The sequence below is a fragment of the Leucopleurus acutus genome (genome assembly GCF_964270905.1).
Source record: "Leucopleurus acutus genome assembly, chromosome: 16".
In the NCBI taxonomy this organism is placed as follows: Eukaryota; Metazoa; Chordata; class Mammalia; order Artiodactyla; family Delphinidae; genus Leucopleurus; species Leucopleurus acutus.
The window spans coordinates 77,137,377-77,156,598 of NC_139158.1; the positions used below are offsets into that span (position 1 = coordinate 77,137,377).

The following is a 19,222-nucleotide window of genomic DNA, read 5'->3' on the forward strand; positions in this document are numbered from 1 at the left end:
AGGCACTTACTTTGTTCCCTCCTGAAGTACTGTGCGTCTTCGCAAGTGGGTAGGCATTTCGAGCAGACAGAAACACAGCCACAGGGGAGAAAAGGAGGCAGATCCTTTTCTACTTGGAATTTAAGAGGGGACAGAGAGCTGCTTGCTGAAGACCCTGTACTGCTCAATGACAGGGAACCAAAGATGGGACAAGAAAATGCTTCAAGGTGCTGAAAAGGGAGAGAAACCATAGTGCTACTCAATCTGAGTCTGAAACTCATGGCCACAGGAAACTGAAAGGGCAAAAAGTTCTCTGGAATTTTGTTTTTCCTTGTTAAAAAGCAAATCTACAGGATTATTCAATCTACAGTTATAGACCTTCTCTAATTAGAAGATGGCAGAATGCCAGTTTTTATTTCCAGATTATTCCAAAAGCAAACAGTAGCAACAGCATTTTTTAAAAATGGCTTTTATTGAGACACTTTTAGGGCTTCTGCAACATTTCTACTTGGAAATCTTCTTTATTTCCAGTTCTTAGGTGGCTAAACTCTTCTCATATGCCAACAAGGCCCATTCACACCACCTCAGGAAGGAAGCATACTCATCTATCTTTGTTCAAATGTCCAACCTGGAACGTCCCCCCACCCCGCCCCACTATTTTGCACAAGTCTCACTGGCACTCCATGTAGGCCTCATAAGCCCAGGCTAAATTTTTCCTACCTTTTAATTAGGCAGTCTAATTTCAAAACAAATGTGAGACGGCTTAAATGCAGCTGGTATTACTGTCCTCAAGGGAAAGAGACCTTCTCAATGCCGGTTTTTCTGATTGGGTAATCTGTAGCCTCTTAACTTGGGGACATCCTGTCCTAAATGCTAGCTGGTGTCCACAGAATTTATAATCTGTATAATGGAGTTAAAGTAGCTCTGTGCCAGCCCCGAACACCCTAAAGGTTCTAGTCTATTTTTGTGCTTTCTCCTGTATGGTTTTTTGAGAGGCACGACTTTACATCTTAGGGGAACGTCGGTCAAACCTTTATTCCTGTGTAGCAAAAGCATTAACAAGATGAACCTTCTGGGAAGAGTCTCAGAAATCATGGAAACTAGCCACTTCAGAACTCTTTAGGCCAATGTCCCTGAGAGGTGACTGACCAGCCTCTGCATGGATTGGAGCATCCATCCCATCACTGTCCTAACTGCCAAAAACATCGGCCTAATTCTGCCTCTTTGTAACTTTTAGTACGGGGTTGGCTCTTGGGAATCCATGCATAGTAGACGCACCATACCAGCTCCTTGTATCTTGACAGCCCTCCAAACGTGTGATCTCCAAAGCCTTTTTCGTAACAGCAAGATGGTCCAGAGAGTTATAACAAAAGCAGAGAATAGCTGACTGTTTAGTACAATTGTTCCCATTATAAGGTGAAAACTAACATTTACTTCATTTAGACAAAAGAACACCAGGGCATTAAGATTCTGCTTGCAAATGAATGCTAACTTATGTTTACAACCTTTTATCATCGATACATTTACATATATAAGCAGGCTCTGCTCCTTGACAAAAGGGGAACTGAAAAAACTCGAGGATGTTTATTTTAGCAAGTAAAAAGGGAAAACGACAAAAACCAAACCAAAGAATTTGCAACAGGTGCCTTGAGAGAAAGCATTCTTTATGCCAACGGCAGCAAATCTTGGTCTTCCACAAGTTTCCTCAGTGGCTGTACCTCCATCTCTGATGAAAGAGAGCCATGGCATCAACTGGCACAAGACATAATGGACACACAGGACTGTAATGTGTAATAAAGCAAATATTTACATTAAGCACAATACAGCAATTTATTTAGATGCTTAAAATGAATACAAAGGGAAATAAAGATCACAAAATTATACATACTACAACAGTGTGTCATATATTAGATGGTATAAATGACTACACCAGGGTGGTGTTTAACTAAAGAGAAAACTAAATATCCAAAAGGCAGCAGTCATTGGTTTGCTGCTTCAACACAACACACTTTCATACAGATCTAAAAGGTGTCAAAATTAGTAGCTGCAAAGTCAATTCTTGCATGTGATTTTAGCTTAAAAGATTTCAGGAAACATCTGAAATACCAGTTTTTGTTTTTGTCAGCTGTAATGTCAAGGATATTCAGAACAAGAAAAATTCTATAATACAAGAGAGTCCAGATATATATCTTATGTGGCTGGCCTCTGCTGCGAGATTGTACAAGGTTATGTGCAAAAACTAAGTCTGTCCCGAAGTCCACACTAGCGTAGTTTCAGGCTTTTGCTAGGTCAACTAGATACAGCGCTTATTAACACAGCAAGGGCAACACTAAAAAAAGAAACAAATCTATGATGGGTACACAATAACAATATCAGAAGCATCACTTGAATAGGTCTAAAAGACTGTACAAATATACATTTCAACTATTCAGAATGAATACATGAAAAAAAATCAATTTCCCCAAAGTCTACTATACACATTGGACTGGTAGCTTGTATGTTGGCCCTACACTACCGTTTGAATCAAGAGAACGCTTCTCAAGGACATCCAACCAAACATTTTACAGAGGGAAAGAAATGTTGAGAAGGCAGATAAAATAAACCTCCGCTTTTTCTCGTGTGCGTTCATGAGCCCCCAACTTACTGGTTTTTCACATTTAGTTACTGTGCCTGTCACAGCATGTTCTAAAGCAAGATCAGCCAATCATGTGTCATAGACTTAGAAATAACCACGTGGATCGGAGTGGCCACATGTCCCCACAGCCTGATGACCCAGCACTCAAAAGGCGGTACCAGTTAGAATAGAGCTTTGCAGTCATACTGAAAGGAGCACAGAGTTCCAGGCTGCAGCATCTGTCACCAATGCCAGAGAAGCTGGCCCTTAGGCCTGCTGGCTGCTCAGTTTAACTCCGGTCAAGCTGCCGTGCATGGGCTCGGCTACTCCATCAGTCATGTTGTCAAACTGCTCCCCGTCCTCACTGTCAATTGTGCTATTCTGCCACTCAATCTGTGGGCTGGATAAGCGCTCATCATTTTCAGTTGCATTCTTCCATTGTGACTGGTCCTTGGACCAAAACCCTTCAACTTTTCCATAGGAACTATTCTTCCATTTCAACTGCTCTCTGTCACCTTGCATGGTAGCCTTTTTTTTGGCAGCTGGCTTACTGCTCCTTGCATCTTCACTCTGGGAAGACTCATCGGACCAGGTTCCTGTTTTCATCTCGCACGTGTTGTCCTCGAAGTCTGACACCTGTTGGGAACCAGGGCCACTCTCAGATGGAGAAGCAGCATCTTTCCACTCAACAACGTCATCTTGGTCCACCTCACTATCAGAGGCGTCATGCATTAGTTTGGTTGGTTCCTCAGTCAAATGAATAGTTTCATATTTTGAACCATCCTCCTCTTTTTGGTCTAGCTTCTCAGACTCTAAAGCATCCTCAGAAATTACCTTCTGTATGTGTTCCTCTGGGTTATCATTAGGGATTTTAGGCTCAACTTCAAAAACAGGGTCAAAAGGGCTATCACTTCCATTGGATTCTTCTTCCAAATTTTCAAAACTGTCTGAGGAACTGTCATCTTCCTTCCCAAGGTTGAGCTTTTTGTCAGCAGTTTTACTAGCATTGACTCTGGAATCCTTCTCATCATGATTTTCAAATAGCCACTCAGCATCAAAATCCATCTCATGCTTAACTTTGTTTAATTCTTTCATGTTGAAGCCCAGTAACACACCAGGCTTATACTTTTCACAGTCTCGGACACACTTCTTCCTCTTGTTACTAAAATGGGAAGCAATGTCACTCTTCCACAACCATAAACTGGCCGCCAGCTTCTCAATTTCTCTCCTGGTGGGATAGGGCTGCTTGTTGAAATATTTTGTTAGGAAGCTTTTCCTGGCTTCATAGGAATCATCTTCATGACCCTTGGGGTCCAAAGCTAAAACAACAGGCTCCTCAGGCTTCTCTTCAAAGAAGCTGGGCGAATCGCTGTCATCATCTAACTTTCGCTTTTTCAGCAAGGGAAATTCCATTTGCTCGTAAGTGCGCTTCACAGGTGCCAGGCCTGGTGACTGGTTAAGCCGAGAGGGTGCATTTGTCTTATCTTGGCCATTCTGGGTCTTTCCAACACCCCTGCAGTGGACCAGATGCAGAGTGATAGTCGAGGCGGTCATGTTGCTGGTATACACGCCAAGGCAGTGGATGCATTTGTAGGTAAGCTTTTTCTCCACTGGGTGAACCGTCTGAATAACCTGGTGCCTCTCTCTTAAGTGATGTGCAAGTGCATCAGATATGGGTCCTTTTAGGATTGAAAAGCAAAGAGGGCAAAGGGTTTTCCCGACATCCTTTTTATAGGGCACTGCAGCTTGAGGTGAACTTTTAACAGGAACATCTGCCTTTTCCTGAACTTTTGGCTGAGGCTTTGGGGGGACTGGAGGGTTATTCTGGGCATGGTAAGCAACAGACTCAGCAGGGGCATCTCTCAGGTTGTACGTAGTTACGAGGAGATGGATGTTCGTGTGACTGCCCTGCTGCAATGTCAAATCAAAACTCAGAGTAGAGTCTGTCTTAGGCCCCATCTCTTCGTCAACGTGAACCATCCGCATGTGTGCTGCCATCTTTTCCACATCATTGAAAGTTGAACGGCAATATGGACAAGACAGACCATGAATTAACATGTGGTTGAGCAGAGTGTCTGTGGGCAAATAGCGATTACAGTAGAGGCATTTGCTAGTAAAATTGTGTATTTTCATAATGTAGTTGGCTACTGCTGGGACTTTCTCAGCTTTATGTTCTTTTTCGAAGTGCACACTATAGACATTTTCAGGAAAAAGCTCATTACAGATTGTACATATTTTCCACTTCTGAGTTGAGGAAGTATTGGGTGGGGGAGGGCCAGTGGCAGCTGCAGTAGGTTTGGAACTGGACTGACCTAATACTCTGGATGCCTGTGACTGGGAGAGGGAAGGAGACTTTAACTGGCCCGATGAGAGAGACGAAGCATTTGGAGACTGCAGCGAGTATCTTGCTGGTGCCTGGGTCCTCTGCTCTGACCCAAGTCCGTAAGATCTTCCATTTCCACTTGGAAGTAACTGCTTCACAGACTGAGACTGTTGAGGGATGGAAACTGGTGCGTTGCCACCTAGACCCAGTCTCATTGACTGACCAACGCCATAGCCCTGGCCTACAGATTTGACTCCGTAGTTGTTCTGCTGTAGGTGAACATTGGACATCATGTTGACTCCTGTAGAATTTAAGTTAGGCTTTGGTATTGAGAGTCGATTCACCATCTGCTGTGATGGTAAAGACCGGACGTTTCCAGAAGCGAGGGAACCAATTCTTGATTGGAGTCCCATGCCCTTCTTGTCTTGAGGTTTGGGAGCAATCAGCATCAAGGGTTTGGATCGGGGAACCACCACATTTGTGTGCCCAATCATGGCAGTGACCTGATAGCCTATGCGTTCATGGTCTTCAATGACATGCTGTACCAAAGCTTCGTAGGACTTTGGCATGAAAAGGCATCGCTTGCAGTGAATACTACTTTCTTCCCGGGCATTTGTGCCTAAGGGGACTGCACCATTGAGTGATTTTTCTCCTGCCTTTGCTATGTAAGGTGCTGCCACATGCTGAAAATGTTCCCTGTAAATGTGCTTCCTAACTATTTCATAAAGAGGATCTCGGTAAGTGCACTTCTTACAGTAATAAACAGCTTGCTCTACACTGTCAGCCTGCTTAGGTTTAAGGCCATCGCTTTTGCTTTTATCTTTGAAAGTGCTGAGGCTGCTACTTGGTGCGCTGGCGTTTGGAGCATGAAATATTTTAATGTGTGTTTCCAAAGTCTTTTTGTCTGCATTGAAGGTACAGTAGGGGCAATTAAGGAGAATCCTATTTTCAAAGTCTTCACTATGGACATTCCGGAAATGACTTTTGTAGGCAGAGAAAAATTTTGAAGAAAATGGGCAAGCACTGCAGCAAAAAGGTTTTGTCCGATAGTCCTAAAGAAAAGACAAAAACTGGAATCAGAATGCCACTTCAGATAAGCAGTAACAGGTTTTAGGCTATTTTCCCCCAGACAGTCTTTTTTTTTTTTTTGCGGTACGTGGGCCTCTGACCATTGTGGCCTCTCCCGCTGTAGAGCACAGGCTCCGGACACGCAGGCCCAGCGGCCATGGCTCACGGGCCCAGCCGCTCCACGGCATGTGGGATCCTCCCGGACCGGGGCACGAACCCGCATCCCCTGCATCGGCAGGCAGACTCTCAACCACTGCACCACCAGGGAAGCCCCCCACCGACAGTCTTTAAGAGACATAATGCTATTTTTAGAACTGAAACTCTATAATGCACTGAGATTTGAGTATCATTTTTTCCTTTTGCAAAATGCAAAATAAATTTATAAAATATTCAAATGAGAAAGCTGTTTTAAACGAAACACTTGTTTTGGCATCACAGTGTAAATAAAAACTCCATTCAAAGTTCTTCCTCAGTGTTTTCAGAAAAGACCAGTCACATGTGCTCATTAGTTTTAGAGAAACCAAAGACAAACGGCTTCAAGATAAACATTTTAGTTAGAAAGGATAAGAATAAGCTAGGTGAAATCACTACAATTACTCTGTGAACTGGTAAGTTGCTGAAGGCTTCAGATTCACTATATAGTAAAACTCAGGGCCCAGAGTGCTGTAGTGCAATTAGGCATATGATATAAAGACACACCTTTGATCCTCCCCATCATGGAAAAATTTTCATAGAGAAAAAGGCTCATCTTCAAAAATCTCAAAACATTTCCCCCCTCTGATCAAAGTAGAGTATAGTATTCAGTTTTCACTGAGATCAAAAAACTAATGATTTGAAAAGTCGGCTTTCTTCTACAAGCCATGCTGTTCCTTCTTAAGCAAGAGCAGCTTCAAAAGAAGTAATGAAGTGACAGCTGCTTTGATTCAAATTAAGAAATTAAATAAAAATTTCCTACAGACTGTGAGGAAAGCAAGGTGTTAAAAAGCCAATAAAAAAGTAAAGCATTGCAGAATATACTGGTATCAAAGAGCAACTTACAGAACCATGCTCATTAACATCTGTGCAGTTGGTCCTTTGAAGATAGGTGAAACACAAGTTTGGTGAGAGGTGATCTTTTTTCCCCTAGAAACCTACCTTGTTTCAGATACCAATTCAAACCAAAATGAAATACTCTGTTTTTCCTTAAAGCTCAACCCTTTTTTAGTATTTTGTAAAACTGAATTAACTAAGTGATGTGTCCCACTGGAAAGCTTTCATATTTTAAGACTGCTGGTTAATACTCTTTCTTGGGGTATTTCTAAGAAAGAAACATATGACTATATTATCAAATTTCTGAGGTGGATTTTAAAAGTACTGATTCTCTGCCAAGTATTCCAACAGATGAACAGATCAATAATCCAGAATTACTACAATCACTTGAAATAAACAGTGGTACAGTTTGAATTGATAATCACTTCTCCCTGTGGAAAAAAAATCACCTATAACTTCATTTTTGTTATATCATCACCTATTGATATTTGCCGGCATTGCTGGTGCCCTTGATTACCTAATACTGTTTTTAATTCCAATTTGTAAAAATTAAGCTGCACCACTCTGCCATCCTACAGAGCCATCTGTCCCATCCCCCATGTGCTGGCTTAGGCTACCCGGAGAGGTTGGGTGACAACACAGATGAGTAAGAAAACGTAAATGGAGGCAAGAGCCCTGTCTTCTCTTCTCTAGAAAAAACAAGGATTGCAACACAGAAAAATGATGGATACCCTAGGTGAACAGAATGTTGGAGGGAACATTTTAGAATTAGAACCAAAAACCTTTTGACAGGGGTTAGGGGAGGAGAGGGGAATGCTGGTATATAGTGGGCTTCACAACTTTTAAGTAACAAACTTTCCTATTCTTCTTACACTTGAAGTTTCAGTACAATGACAAAAAAAAGACCAAAAGTTCTTCCTAATTTCCCCTACCTCTTAGGAATATATGAAACAATCAGTTTCAACACTTCCCACGTTAGGTTGTTGCCTACAACAATGCAGTACCATGAAAAATAGAACTGAATAGAACTGGGGAAGTCTCCTGTGCCACTTACCTGGTTTTTTGTAAGTGAAGGGTCCCACAGTCCTACATCCTCCCATGTAGTGTTTTTCAAATAAAAGTCATTAGGTTCAAACTGTTTAAAATCCTAGAAAACAGTGAAAGAAGTTTCAAAAACATTGTATCAACTCTAGCTCAACTTTACATATAAATCCTATCTCTAACTAGGGTTGGGGAGATGCATAGGAAAATCGACACCACCGAGACCTCAACTAGGATCTAGGATCGATAAAGCTCTAGGAAATACAAAAGGGCATATGGATGTTACACTGAACTTTTTATATCAACTAAACATTCCCCTAATGGTCACCAGGTTTCCAAAGAAACCACTGGAAGTTCTAACTAAGTAAGTAAAAAATTCAGCCACATATTAATACCAAAGCACCCTTCGTAAGAGTACTATATAACTCATCAGTTGTAATATTAGAATGGAGTATAAGAGAGCAACATTCACTTATAGTGCTACAGATGAGATATTCTGGTTCTGTGCAAGAAAAGTCTTTTGTGGGAGATGGGGGTGGGGTGGGATTGGACTGGAACGAAAACTCAGGATTTCTGAACCCCAAAAGGAGGAAAGCTATTCAAAGAAAGCAAGTAGTATTACGTTAAATTTACACTCTTGTGTAAAAATTTGATCCCCTCCACCCTGAGACAGGAACATAAAGAGTTTTATGGTAAAATTCCTCTTGTTCCTAAAAGGGTCACAGTTCAGTGTGGAAAATCAAGTACACATATATTCCAGAGTATGTAGTGGGTGCAATAATGGGAGGAACAAATCAAATGCAGGATAGACAAGGTACCTTTAACATTTGCATTATTTATTCTTGTGAAGATTACCCCACTGCATGGGAAGTAAATGGACTGTTTCATCAGGCAGATCTACCTGAAACTGAGGGACTGAACTGCCACACCAGGGACGACATAACTAGAGAAATCCAATTTTGAGAAGCTTCAGTCTTCATGATATACCCCTAAAGTAGGATTAACAGGAACCAGGAAAAGAAAACCTGTTGCATGAAGGAAATTGCTTTTTTACTTTCAATTCCATCCAAACATTTACTGAGTGCCTATTACGTGCCCAACACTGTGCTAAGTGCTGAGGATACAAAGATGGACAAGGTAGTTAAGGTCCCTGGCCAGCTGGAACTTAAAAGGCTAGTGGGGAAAATAGCTTTAAACATTTCTTTCCAATCAGAGGTTGTTGATCAACTAACCACAAGACCTGGAGTAATGAGATCTAGAAGAGGAGACCACTACACTGGCTATCCCACAGGGCTGTTAATAAAGCTCATAGAATAAAAAGGCTAGAAAAACAGTTTGTGAAGTCCAAACTGTTACCTAGGGGAAGATAATAGTCTACGATGGGTCAAAAGGGCCAACAAATGCTCAAATCCCAAGGAAAGAGACAACAAGCACCCAAACCACCACGCCTCAACAATCAGAAGGTCAATCAGAACATTCAGGCGTATCAGAATGAGAACAGGCTCTGGAGTCTCCCAGACAGACCCTGCCACATGCTCAGCTGTGAGGTGGACCTATTTCTTTACTGGTTCTTCATCTGTAAATTGGAGATAAGAATTCCTATATCCCCTAGGGGTTGTTTTAAGGATTTGAATTTAGAGACCATTTTAAAGCACCTAGTAAAAAAAATGACTGATGTGGTACGTCCTCAGTGGTAACTGCTTTTGCTCCAGGATGCAAAGATGAAAAAGCCCATTTTAGGGAGAAGGGAACAAGTTAGGCTACTTGAGAAAGCTCAGGCAAAGCTAACGCTGCAGTTAAAATACAGAATCACCCCAAAGAATTAACGATCCTGGCCACTGACACAAAGTAATGGATCAGAAGCTGAGTCATGTTAAAATTAAAAAAATGACATGCTACTTACTTCTATGTGTTCTTTACAGTATTCCAACCCAATGTCACTAAGTATTTTTTTCACAGTTTTCCGGGCTTTTCTTAAACTGCCAAGATTGTTGACAGGAAGTTGGAACATAGTTTCTATTGGAAAAAAAAATTTAAGTCAAGTCAAAACATGTACAACTTGTGATATTTACTAATTCCACTGATGGTAGGATCACAAACCCTGGCCCAGTCTGACAAAAAAGGTGAATAGATATCCTTATCCAGCATGTTCTGAATACTTAGAGCAGGCAGGCAAAATAAGTACTCTCTGATCTTTTCTATTTTTAACAGGACATTTTATATCACAGGTAACATGAATCTAATGTGGCACAATTCTGATTAGACTTTTAAAAAACTAGTTTGGTGATGAGCTTATTTAAAGTTGAGAATGAGGTTTATATACCAACCGATTACTTCAAAATCAAGTGTGAGTGCTTTTCTCCTTGTGATGCTGAACCTCTGAAAACAGAAAAATGTTCACCATTTCAGCATCATTACCACATAATTTTGAGTGCCAGGGGAAATAAGTTTCTGTTGTCTGGGAGCTACCCTTCGTATTGCTGTGGTAACCGTAAGTTTCTGCACACCACCCAAACGAAAGACAAGAATGGCCGTGTAACTTGCCCCCCAGCCAGCACCACACCTGGACAAAGGCACTCACTAATGCCACGGAATGAATGCTGAGACGGGGAAAGCTGGGCACTCAGCACCAGAGCAAATAATAACTGTTACAGACTTTGGGGGGGGGGTCCCTTTTGAAAAATGAAAAGCTTATGTGTGTATGAGGGAATTGAAAAATTATTTAAATGACCCAATACATTAAAGTAGAAATTTAGACCCACTTTCCCAAGTTCCTTAAAAACAAAGGTTAAGAAAATAAAATTAATAAAACTTGGGCAGCTGAGAATTTGTATGGCTTCCAATGTGACCATAAATGTTTCCTACAAAATAGTGTAAAAACTAATCATCGACTTAATAATCCAAATAAATTTTGCAAGATATAAAGCAGTTCTAAAAATCAAAAACAGGCAGAAACAAAAGCCAATGCATCTGGATTTAAAATTTAGTATTCAATACATGAAAATCTGGTTTTCTAATTAATCAAGGCTGTCACTCTATAATACCACTACCATCTGTAAACCACAATCATAAAGTCAACTAATACACATGTAATGAGATATCATGTTACCTCACTTATTATTCAAATCCAAACATCAATATTAACTATGAAAAATGGAAAAATGAAGCCTACCAAAATGTCCCAGCAACTTCTAGAAATTCTAAATCTCAATATGTTACCAGAACTTAGTATACCTGAGGCCAAAAGATGAACGCAGTTCACTGCAAAACACATCCTCAGGATGGAACTCCTAGTTATGAAGCATGACTATGGTATCCTCTGCACTCTGCCATCTAATAATCTGTGTATCATTTAGCTAACAGACTTAGAAGTCAGTTCTGATACAAATTAGTGTGCGTTCAAGGCCAAATCCATTATTCCTTGTGGAAATTTTATTCCTAAATTGTTCTGAACCATCTTTTTGATGGTTTAAAAAAAATCAGTTGCTTAATAAACTGATTAAAAAGAAAAATCTAGGTTCGCACAAACTAGGTCATTTAGAGAACCACCTGATAGAAAAATGTTTCAGAAATACAAGAAAAGTGTTCCAGAAATACAGGAAGTGTTACAGGCTAATTCTGAAGAGACCAGGCATCAAAATGAATGTCCATAAACACCCAATTCTGAAAGAGACATTTTGTTTCTCCATTCATTTTATCAACTCTCCACAGGCCAAAATCCAGTTCTTCTGGAACATCCCATGTGAATCCTGTTTCACTTCAGAGCACAGACGTACCCCAGAGGCAGCCCTTTCTGGCTTTCCCTGCCTCCTGGATAAGCACAGCAAAACACACACACACACAGATTTGGAAATGCCGCCCCCGCCCCCCCCACCGCCCTACAGAAAACATCCTAGGGAGCCAAACTGCAGCTCAGGATAAAGGAAAACCCAGTTTCCTGTGGAAAATACCAGGTGTTCTAAGTGCCCACCCACAGCTAACAAAGTTGTTTCAAGACCTCCAAGTGAAGCACCTCGCTGCTTCGTTGTACCCAATTTATCCACCTACGGTTCTGAAAAAGTAAGAATATGCTCTAAGGGAGCTTAGTTACAAAAAACTTATTTATAGACGGTGATATTTCAGCAATAGAATAAATCTTAAGTTTACTTATTTGAGTTGAATTAAACAGGTTTATAAATAAAAGTTACATTGCTTATTGGAAAATGCTACAAAAAAGTTATTTGTTCTATGATTAGCTAGGAGGAATCCAAGTTAAAGTTTACATCGGGACTTCCCTGGCAGTCCAGTAGTTAAGAACCCACGTTTCTGCTGCAGGGGGGTGCGGGTTCGATCCCTCGTTGGGGAACTAAGATCCCGCATGCCGTGCAGTGCGGCCAAGAAAAAAAAAAAGAGAGAAAAAGTTTACATTGAAAAATGTAGAATATTCTGAGTTAAGGTTATAACTGTCTTCATAAGCAGATTTCTGACATTTCTAATGACCTTGGGAATTCTATCATCTGCCCCTTTCCCCAGATGGAGGTACCCTCTGCGGAGGCCATTTCCAAGATTTTGTCCATCTGGAGCTAGAATAACACATTCATATGTGTTGGCATCCTCAAAAGCACTTAGAGATTCTTCTGGTTTTTCGCTTATTAAATAAAACACTTCTCTCAGTATATAAGGCAGGTATGTAGTATAGGAATATAATAAGCAAAGAAGGCTCCCTCCTACTCCCATCCTCCATTTCCTGTGTCTATTTCTTAAGCTTTTCTATGCCTGTAACAAGCCAAACGTTCCTTGTAAGAAAGTCTCCAACAAATTCTTACCAGTTAATGTTAGAATCATGGGTGATAAGAAAAAGAACTCAAGGGCCCTATGTTGTTGTTGTTGTTGTTTTTCAGCCCATCACCTGCTGTTAAGAAACAACTTCAAATCAACAGCTGCCTTCAGGGTTCATTGATGTTATCTATCTGATTCTTGGGGCCCATACCTTTCTATTTACTCTGTTAACTGAGGGTTAAGGACAGAGTAAATAGGAAGTTGACTGCCTGAGATTAAGGGGTGTTCCTCACTTTTGAATAGGAAGAGATGAAAACAAATTCTTACAATCATTACTCTTAGGGAGGAAGATGTCTTACAATAATGTCAAAAGCTGTCTAGAGATGGGCATTGAAAGGAATGCAGAAGGGTGGGATTACTTTCCACATTTGTCCCCAGTGGCTAAACCTTTCTCTTGAGCCTCCCTGGCTATCAGGATGGCCATTTTGACGAGGTCAGCACCATTTCCCAATACCAAGGAGAGCTCCCTTCAGCCAAACCATAAATTTCTCAGCTCATGGCATAAAAAAGGGAAAAACATCCAAATTAATAGAACGAAACCACTGTTCATCAATCATTTTTGGAGCACCCTGCCCATTAATGTGCTAGAAACAGAAAGCTGAACAGGACACAGCTCTTCCCCTTCAACAGTCCATCGCTTCTGGGGTATACAGCAGGCACTGGGTCACTGGAGTAAAGATGCTTGCTTCTCCCTGCCCAACTTCCTCTTGGAGCCACTCCTGCCGCAGTGGAGGTGCTGTCAGTTAAGAGGCCCTTCCTCCACCGTGCATACGACACAGGTTAACCAATTAAGTGTTCTATCTCTGCAGACACTGGTTAGTACAAACCTGGACATGTGCCCCAAACAGGGCGGACAGTGACGATGCGAAAAGCACAGAAAGGGAAACACTCCTGTTGATACTGCTTAAGGTCCTCAATCTAGCTGTGCCTGAAAGATAGCCCCCTTGAACCATCCCTCCCCCAAACTTTTCATGAACAAGAACAAAAACACATGATCAATTTTGCTTAAGTTTTGGTTCATGTTACTTGCAACCAAAAGTTCTGGTAGACCCACTGGGTAGTGGGACAGAGAAGAAGTGAAGTGAATAAGTAAGGGAAGATGGGGAATTTCATGCAAAATAATTATTCTTGTGAACTGGGACTAATAGGAAGAATAGGAATTTGTCAGGGAGATACAGTTATTCTGAAAGAGGCGTTGGCCCATCGTTTCATTAATCAAAAACACTGTATGGAAAGAGTAAAACATTTTGTAAATTCTAAAAGATTTTGGGGAAAGCTCAAACCCATTAATAATGGAGTTAACGTCTGCGATTTATTAACTGAAGTTAAGTAACTTTTGGTTAAGCATATGATGAACTAGACTTAAATTATTGATTTTTGAGAATGATTTAAATCCACTGTTGAATAATTCAGCCACACTCCTTATCAATCTGCAAATTATACCCACACCTACTAATTAGGGCCAAAACATTAAAGTTTTACCAATAATCCCGGCCAAATTCCCACTCAGAAAGCAATTCCTTCCTCAGAAAGCAAGAGTCAGATGGCTGAAATGAAAATCTGAGATCTGTAGCCATGATGACTTAAAACCATATAAATTATAACAATACGTAAGACTGATCAAATACATGTACCTCTTTTCTCACCAAATACGAAAAGCAAAAGTACTCCTTTACACCAAGTACAAAGAGGGTAAATAAAGGCCGAGAGAACCTATCTCACGAGGAAATATCTACAGGCCAACTCTGTATAAGAGGACTGTACAAGGATGATGATACAACATCAATGACTGTGAACTTCATTTAGGCAAAGAGGTCATTAACTGAGAAACGTAATTATAATCATTTATGAAACCAGAGCTCTGCCAAAAGGCTTGGATCTAGTCAGGGGCTGTACTCAGGCTCATCTGGGTCAGGAAGATGGAGGGGAACCCAACAGATGAGAGGACTAGTTTAGCAGGCTTAAGGCAAGATTTGCAGGACCTAATGTACCAATAGTCAATGGGGCTTGTCTGTGTATCGCAGTTCCTCTGCAAAGCCACCATATCAAGGACGGCATCATTTAGTCCCTGTTTTTGGGGGCAGAAGTATTTATAACTGTGCCATCAGAAAGTAAAAACAAAACAACAAAAATAACCCCCATAAAACCCAATCTTAAACCTTTGACTAGGCACAGATAATCAAGCCAGGAAAAAAAAAAAAGCCTCCAAATCAAACTTCTACAGATTATATTTTAAACGACTCCAAGTATGGATCTAGCGTGGCATTTTCCAGTATACAAATTCTTTATATTTTTACGTGCATTCTTGTATGTTTCAAGTTCCTAATAAGAACATATGGTGCTAATTTAACATGCCAGTAAATATGATGGTGTGTCCTAGTTTCCATCACCTGCAGGCATAACCCTGTTACTTTCTAATATTTGGGAACTGAAATTTGAACATATACCAGAATGACAACTACTGCATCAGTTATACTGTGAATGCAAATCTAGAATTTTCATAGAAAAAAACATTTCTAACACTGTACTGAGAGCTAGACCAGGATAGATACTTCTTCCTGCTAAAACCTAAACACAAGTTACTTAGACTAAACCAGTGGTTTCCACCACCCCACCTGACCTTAAAAGGGGTGAAATCCTTGTTTTTAAAGAAATCTTAGTTAAAATATAAAAAAGATAAAAAGTGGAGGGAGGGGGTCAGGTTGATGGAAAGAGGAAGAAGGAAAAGTTCTCCAAGTATCTCCTTGAAATAGTTACTTGTCTAAACTAAGCTCATAATGCAAATTTATGCCAAGGTGGCAGACTACTGAAATGTAGAATCTGGACCTAGCGGACAGTCAACCAAAGCATGATGTTTGATGGCTACAGCAGAATTCCAACAGTTCACTGAAAATCTCCCCTAAATTACAGTTTGATCAGAATATGGTTATAGGAAGCCCACAGTAAGCCTAAGGATTAGAACATAGTTTATACTCTGTTGTTTTTTTAAACATTTCTACCTTAAAGCTGTGAAGATACAGCCTCTCTGGAAATACCTTTTTGGTAGGGGGCGGGGGGAATCAAAGGCTGGAAATGATGCCATTACTAGTGAAGAAAAAAGGCAGCAATATTTTCTAAGTTAATAAATTAGGAAGACTTTCAAACTACTACAATATAAACAATTTCATTTTTGGTACATCATCAACCCAAATTAATATGTAAGAAATTCAGATCCTAAATCCTTACAACAATACTCCACTTAATGCTGGTGCACGTATATATATAATCCACACTGGGGTTTAAGAGTCAGATATTTGAAGTTTCTATAAACCACTGATCTAACTAAAAATATTAAGTTATGCTATTTTCTAAGAGACACAGGCATTTTAAGAAGATCCTCACGAAGAGAATCAAAGCATCCGTTACTTCATTGCTACCCATGATGGCACTTAAAAAAATCTGTGATATCTCTGTGGATTTTGAACCCATTAAGTTAAAAACTATTTAGGCAGAAAGAAAAAAATCATTCCCATATTTCTGCTGTCTTCTCCTCCTGCTACCCCCTCAACAACATATTTAATACCTGTCAATATCACTCACTGAGTAAAAAAAAAGTGTGGTCACTGTAAAACACTTTCTTTTTATAACCAGCAAGTGTTTATCTTTCCTGACTATTCTGGGATCCAAAGTGGTGAACACAGACACCTTATTTGCTTTTCAGGATGTCACTAGCCCTACATTTAAATTAAACCAGATGTAAAAAGCTTTATGTAATATTTGTATTTGAAAAAAAATGAACCTTGTAAAGTCTTTCTAGAACCACCCTCTGATGAGTGAACACATCGCGACCCTAGAGCCTACATTCAGTCTGGAAGCAATCACCCTACTCAATCTTTTTCTAAAACACAGTCCTGAACAGAAGCAGCTTATCTTTCAATTTCCTATAAGGTTTGGCAAAAGACCTTCTGGATGCCACAGGCTCGGTTCTTCACATAAAGGCAGCTCGGTCTCCTCCTTTTCCTCTCTTCCTCAATCCCAAATACCACGAAACAAGGAACTGTCTGACTATCCAGGGGCAGAATGCTCTTCTGGATTAGCAGATAAAACTGTGCAGCATGACAGAGGTAAAAAAGCAAAGTTTTAGTCTTCCCTCTCTTCCATCTCACCAGAAAATGTTCAGTAGTGTTGAGGCTAAAAAAGGGAGTATTTGGAAAGCCGAGAAGGATTAGAAAGAGAAACTACTTTGCCAATGAAGACACACTTGCACCAAAAGCTAAATTTAAATAACGAACATCAATTATGTTGCTTAGGATAATCATATTAGAACACTGTTAATAAAGATAAGAAGCAGGCAGGAAATGTAACTAATTTTTCTTCTGTTCTTAACTATTAACTGCATTAATTTTTTACTATTCTTTCAGTTTGGTAATAAAAGAAACCCAATTAACTGAGTAAGTGTCAAATATAAAACTGCCTCCACTTCAGAAAAAAAAGGTTTTCTTCAAGTGTTTAACCAAATCAATTATTAAATTCCTTATAATTAAGTTTTCGTAGGGTGGGATACGGAGGGTGGGAGGGAGGGAGAGGCAAGAGGGAAGAGATATGGGAACATATGTATAACTGATTCACTTTGTTATAAAGCAGAAACTAACACACCATTGTAAAGCAATATACTCCAATAAAGATGTAAAAGAAAAGAAAAAAGTTTTCGTACTATTTCTTTGGTAGGTAGACTATATTTACGCAAGGCAAAATGAGTGTATTCATCTAAATACAGCATTCTGTACAAAAATGTTTTATCACAGTAATACTTTTGGCCACTTTCTATGAACAATGTGTGAATCCTTTCCACAAACAACCCTGCTCTAAGAGACTCTGCCTGATTACTTTGTGAGGGAAGCACAAACCCCACCAGGCATCTTGTCCCACACTGGACAGCTCTGTTCACAAGTTTACTCTTTACAATGCTCTGTAACCTGCCCACAACTCTCAGTTCAGCTACAGACGTCTAATTACATAGCCACCTAACAGCCTCTCAAGTTTTTAAGACACTTCCTCCTTCCCTCTCAAGACTTCCCCTTCTCCAAGTTAACCATGCTCAGTTCTTTTCACCATTCCTTCTGTTATTGCCTACGCCAGTCTCCTCCAATGAACAGACTCCAGTTGGTCAATCTCTGTGGTGCCCTGAATAAACTGTTATTCCAGATGTGACATAATCAGGTCAAGTGGGACAACACTTCTCTAATTCTGGATATTATTTTTAAATTAATGCTCCTAAAAGATGCATTTGTGTTGGTGGCAGCCACTTTACACATATAACTACAGTCAATCCTTTTTTTTTTTTTTTGCATATGTGCTGCCTTTTTCAGCATTAGCTGGTTTAGCTGATGAGAAAAAGATATGCTATTCTGAATCCATGTCTGATTAGAAGAGAAATAACTATCAACAGTCTTTAAGTATCTTCTCAATTGAAGGGGCATGAACATTCTAATTCCAAAATGAAGAACAAAGTACACGCCTTAGGAGACAAGAGATTGAGATTCATATTCCAACTAAAATCAGTTATGAAAAAGCAGCACTTTGAATCACTGAAAAGAACCTAGGGTTTTGCCTAATCTAAACTCTTCTCATTTTACAGATTAGCAACTGAGGTGAAGCAACTGGCTTAAGGGTGATGAGCATGTCAATGACAGAGCTGGGTCTCAAGGTCATCTTCAGACCTAGAATGCAGTGTTCTTCCCATTACCCATGCAGATGAAGCTCTGATCTCTGACATTAATTAAAAGTAAACAACAGCATGTTATATACACACATCTGAAAGTGCCAGAACTTTAATACCCAAGGTTGAAATAACCATAAATAATTCAGCCAAACCAGCTCAAGTGGAGATACGGAGATTAAGAATACACACACAGGGCTTCCCTGGTGGCGCAGTGATTGGGGGTCCGCCTGCCGATGCAGGGGACACGGGTTTGTGCCCCGGTCTGGGAGGATCCCGCATGCCATGGAGCGGCTGGGCCCGTGGGCCATGGCCGCTGAGCCTGCACGTCCGGAGCCTGTGCTCTGCAGGGGGGGAGGCCACAGCAGTGAGAGGCCCGCGTACCAGAAAAAAAAAAAAATAATACACACACATATCTCAGGTCAGATGGTCCCATCACATCCAAAGAAGTGAAACATGAACTCAGCTCTGAGACCACTTGCCCTAAAGCGCTTTTAACATCACCGTGGATGCCAACAGTCACTAGATGGTCACATCTGACGGATATCTTTCTATCCAAACTGTAATGGTAATATATATATATATATTTTTTTTAATTAAAAAAAAATTTTTTTTAAATTTTTTGGCTACACCGTGCGGGTATGTGGGATCT

The 19,222-nt window shown here is 40.3% G+C and overlaps 1 protein-coding gene across 2 annotated transcripts in view; it reads right to left on the reverse strand.

Annotated features, from left to right (window-relative positions):
- Nucleotides 1–1,790: 1,790 nt before the first annotated feature.
- ADNP (activity dependent neuroprotector homeobox) overlaps nucleotides 1,791–19,222 on the reverse strand; it is a 30,069-nt gene continuing 12,637 nt past the window's right edge. For both annotated transcript variants that reach the window (XM_082857949.1, XM_082857948.1), the window contains exons 2-4: nucleotides 9,958–10,070; nucleotides 8,068–8,160; nucleotides 1,791–5,968 (exon numbers count right to left, since the gene is read on the reverse strand). In XM_082857949.1, the coding sequence (XP_082714075.1) occupies nucleotides 2,861–5,968; nucleotides 8,068–8,160; nucleotides 9,958–10,065 (3,309 nt within the window). In that variant the 5' untranslated portion in view covers nucleotides 10,066–10,070 and the 3' untranslated portion in view covers nucleotides 1,791–2,860. The remainder of the gene's footprint in view (nucleotides 5,969–8,067; nucleotides 8,161–9,957; nucleotides 10,071–19,222) is intronic.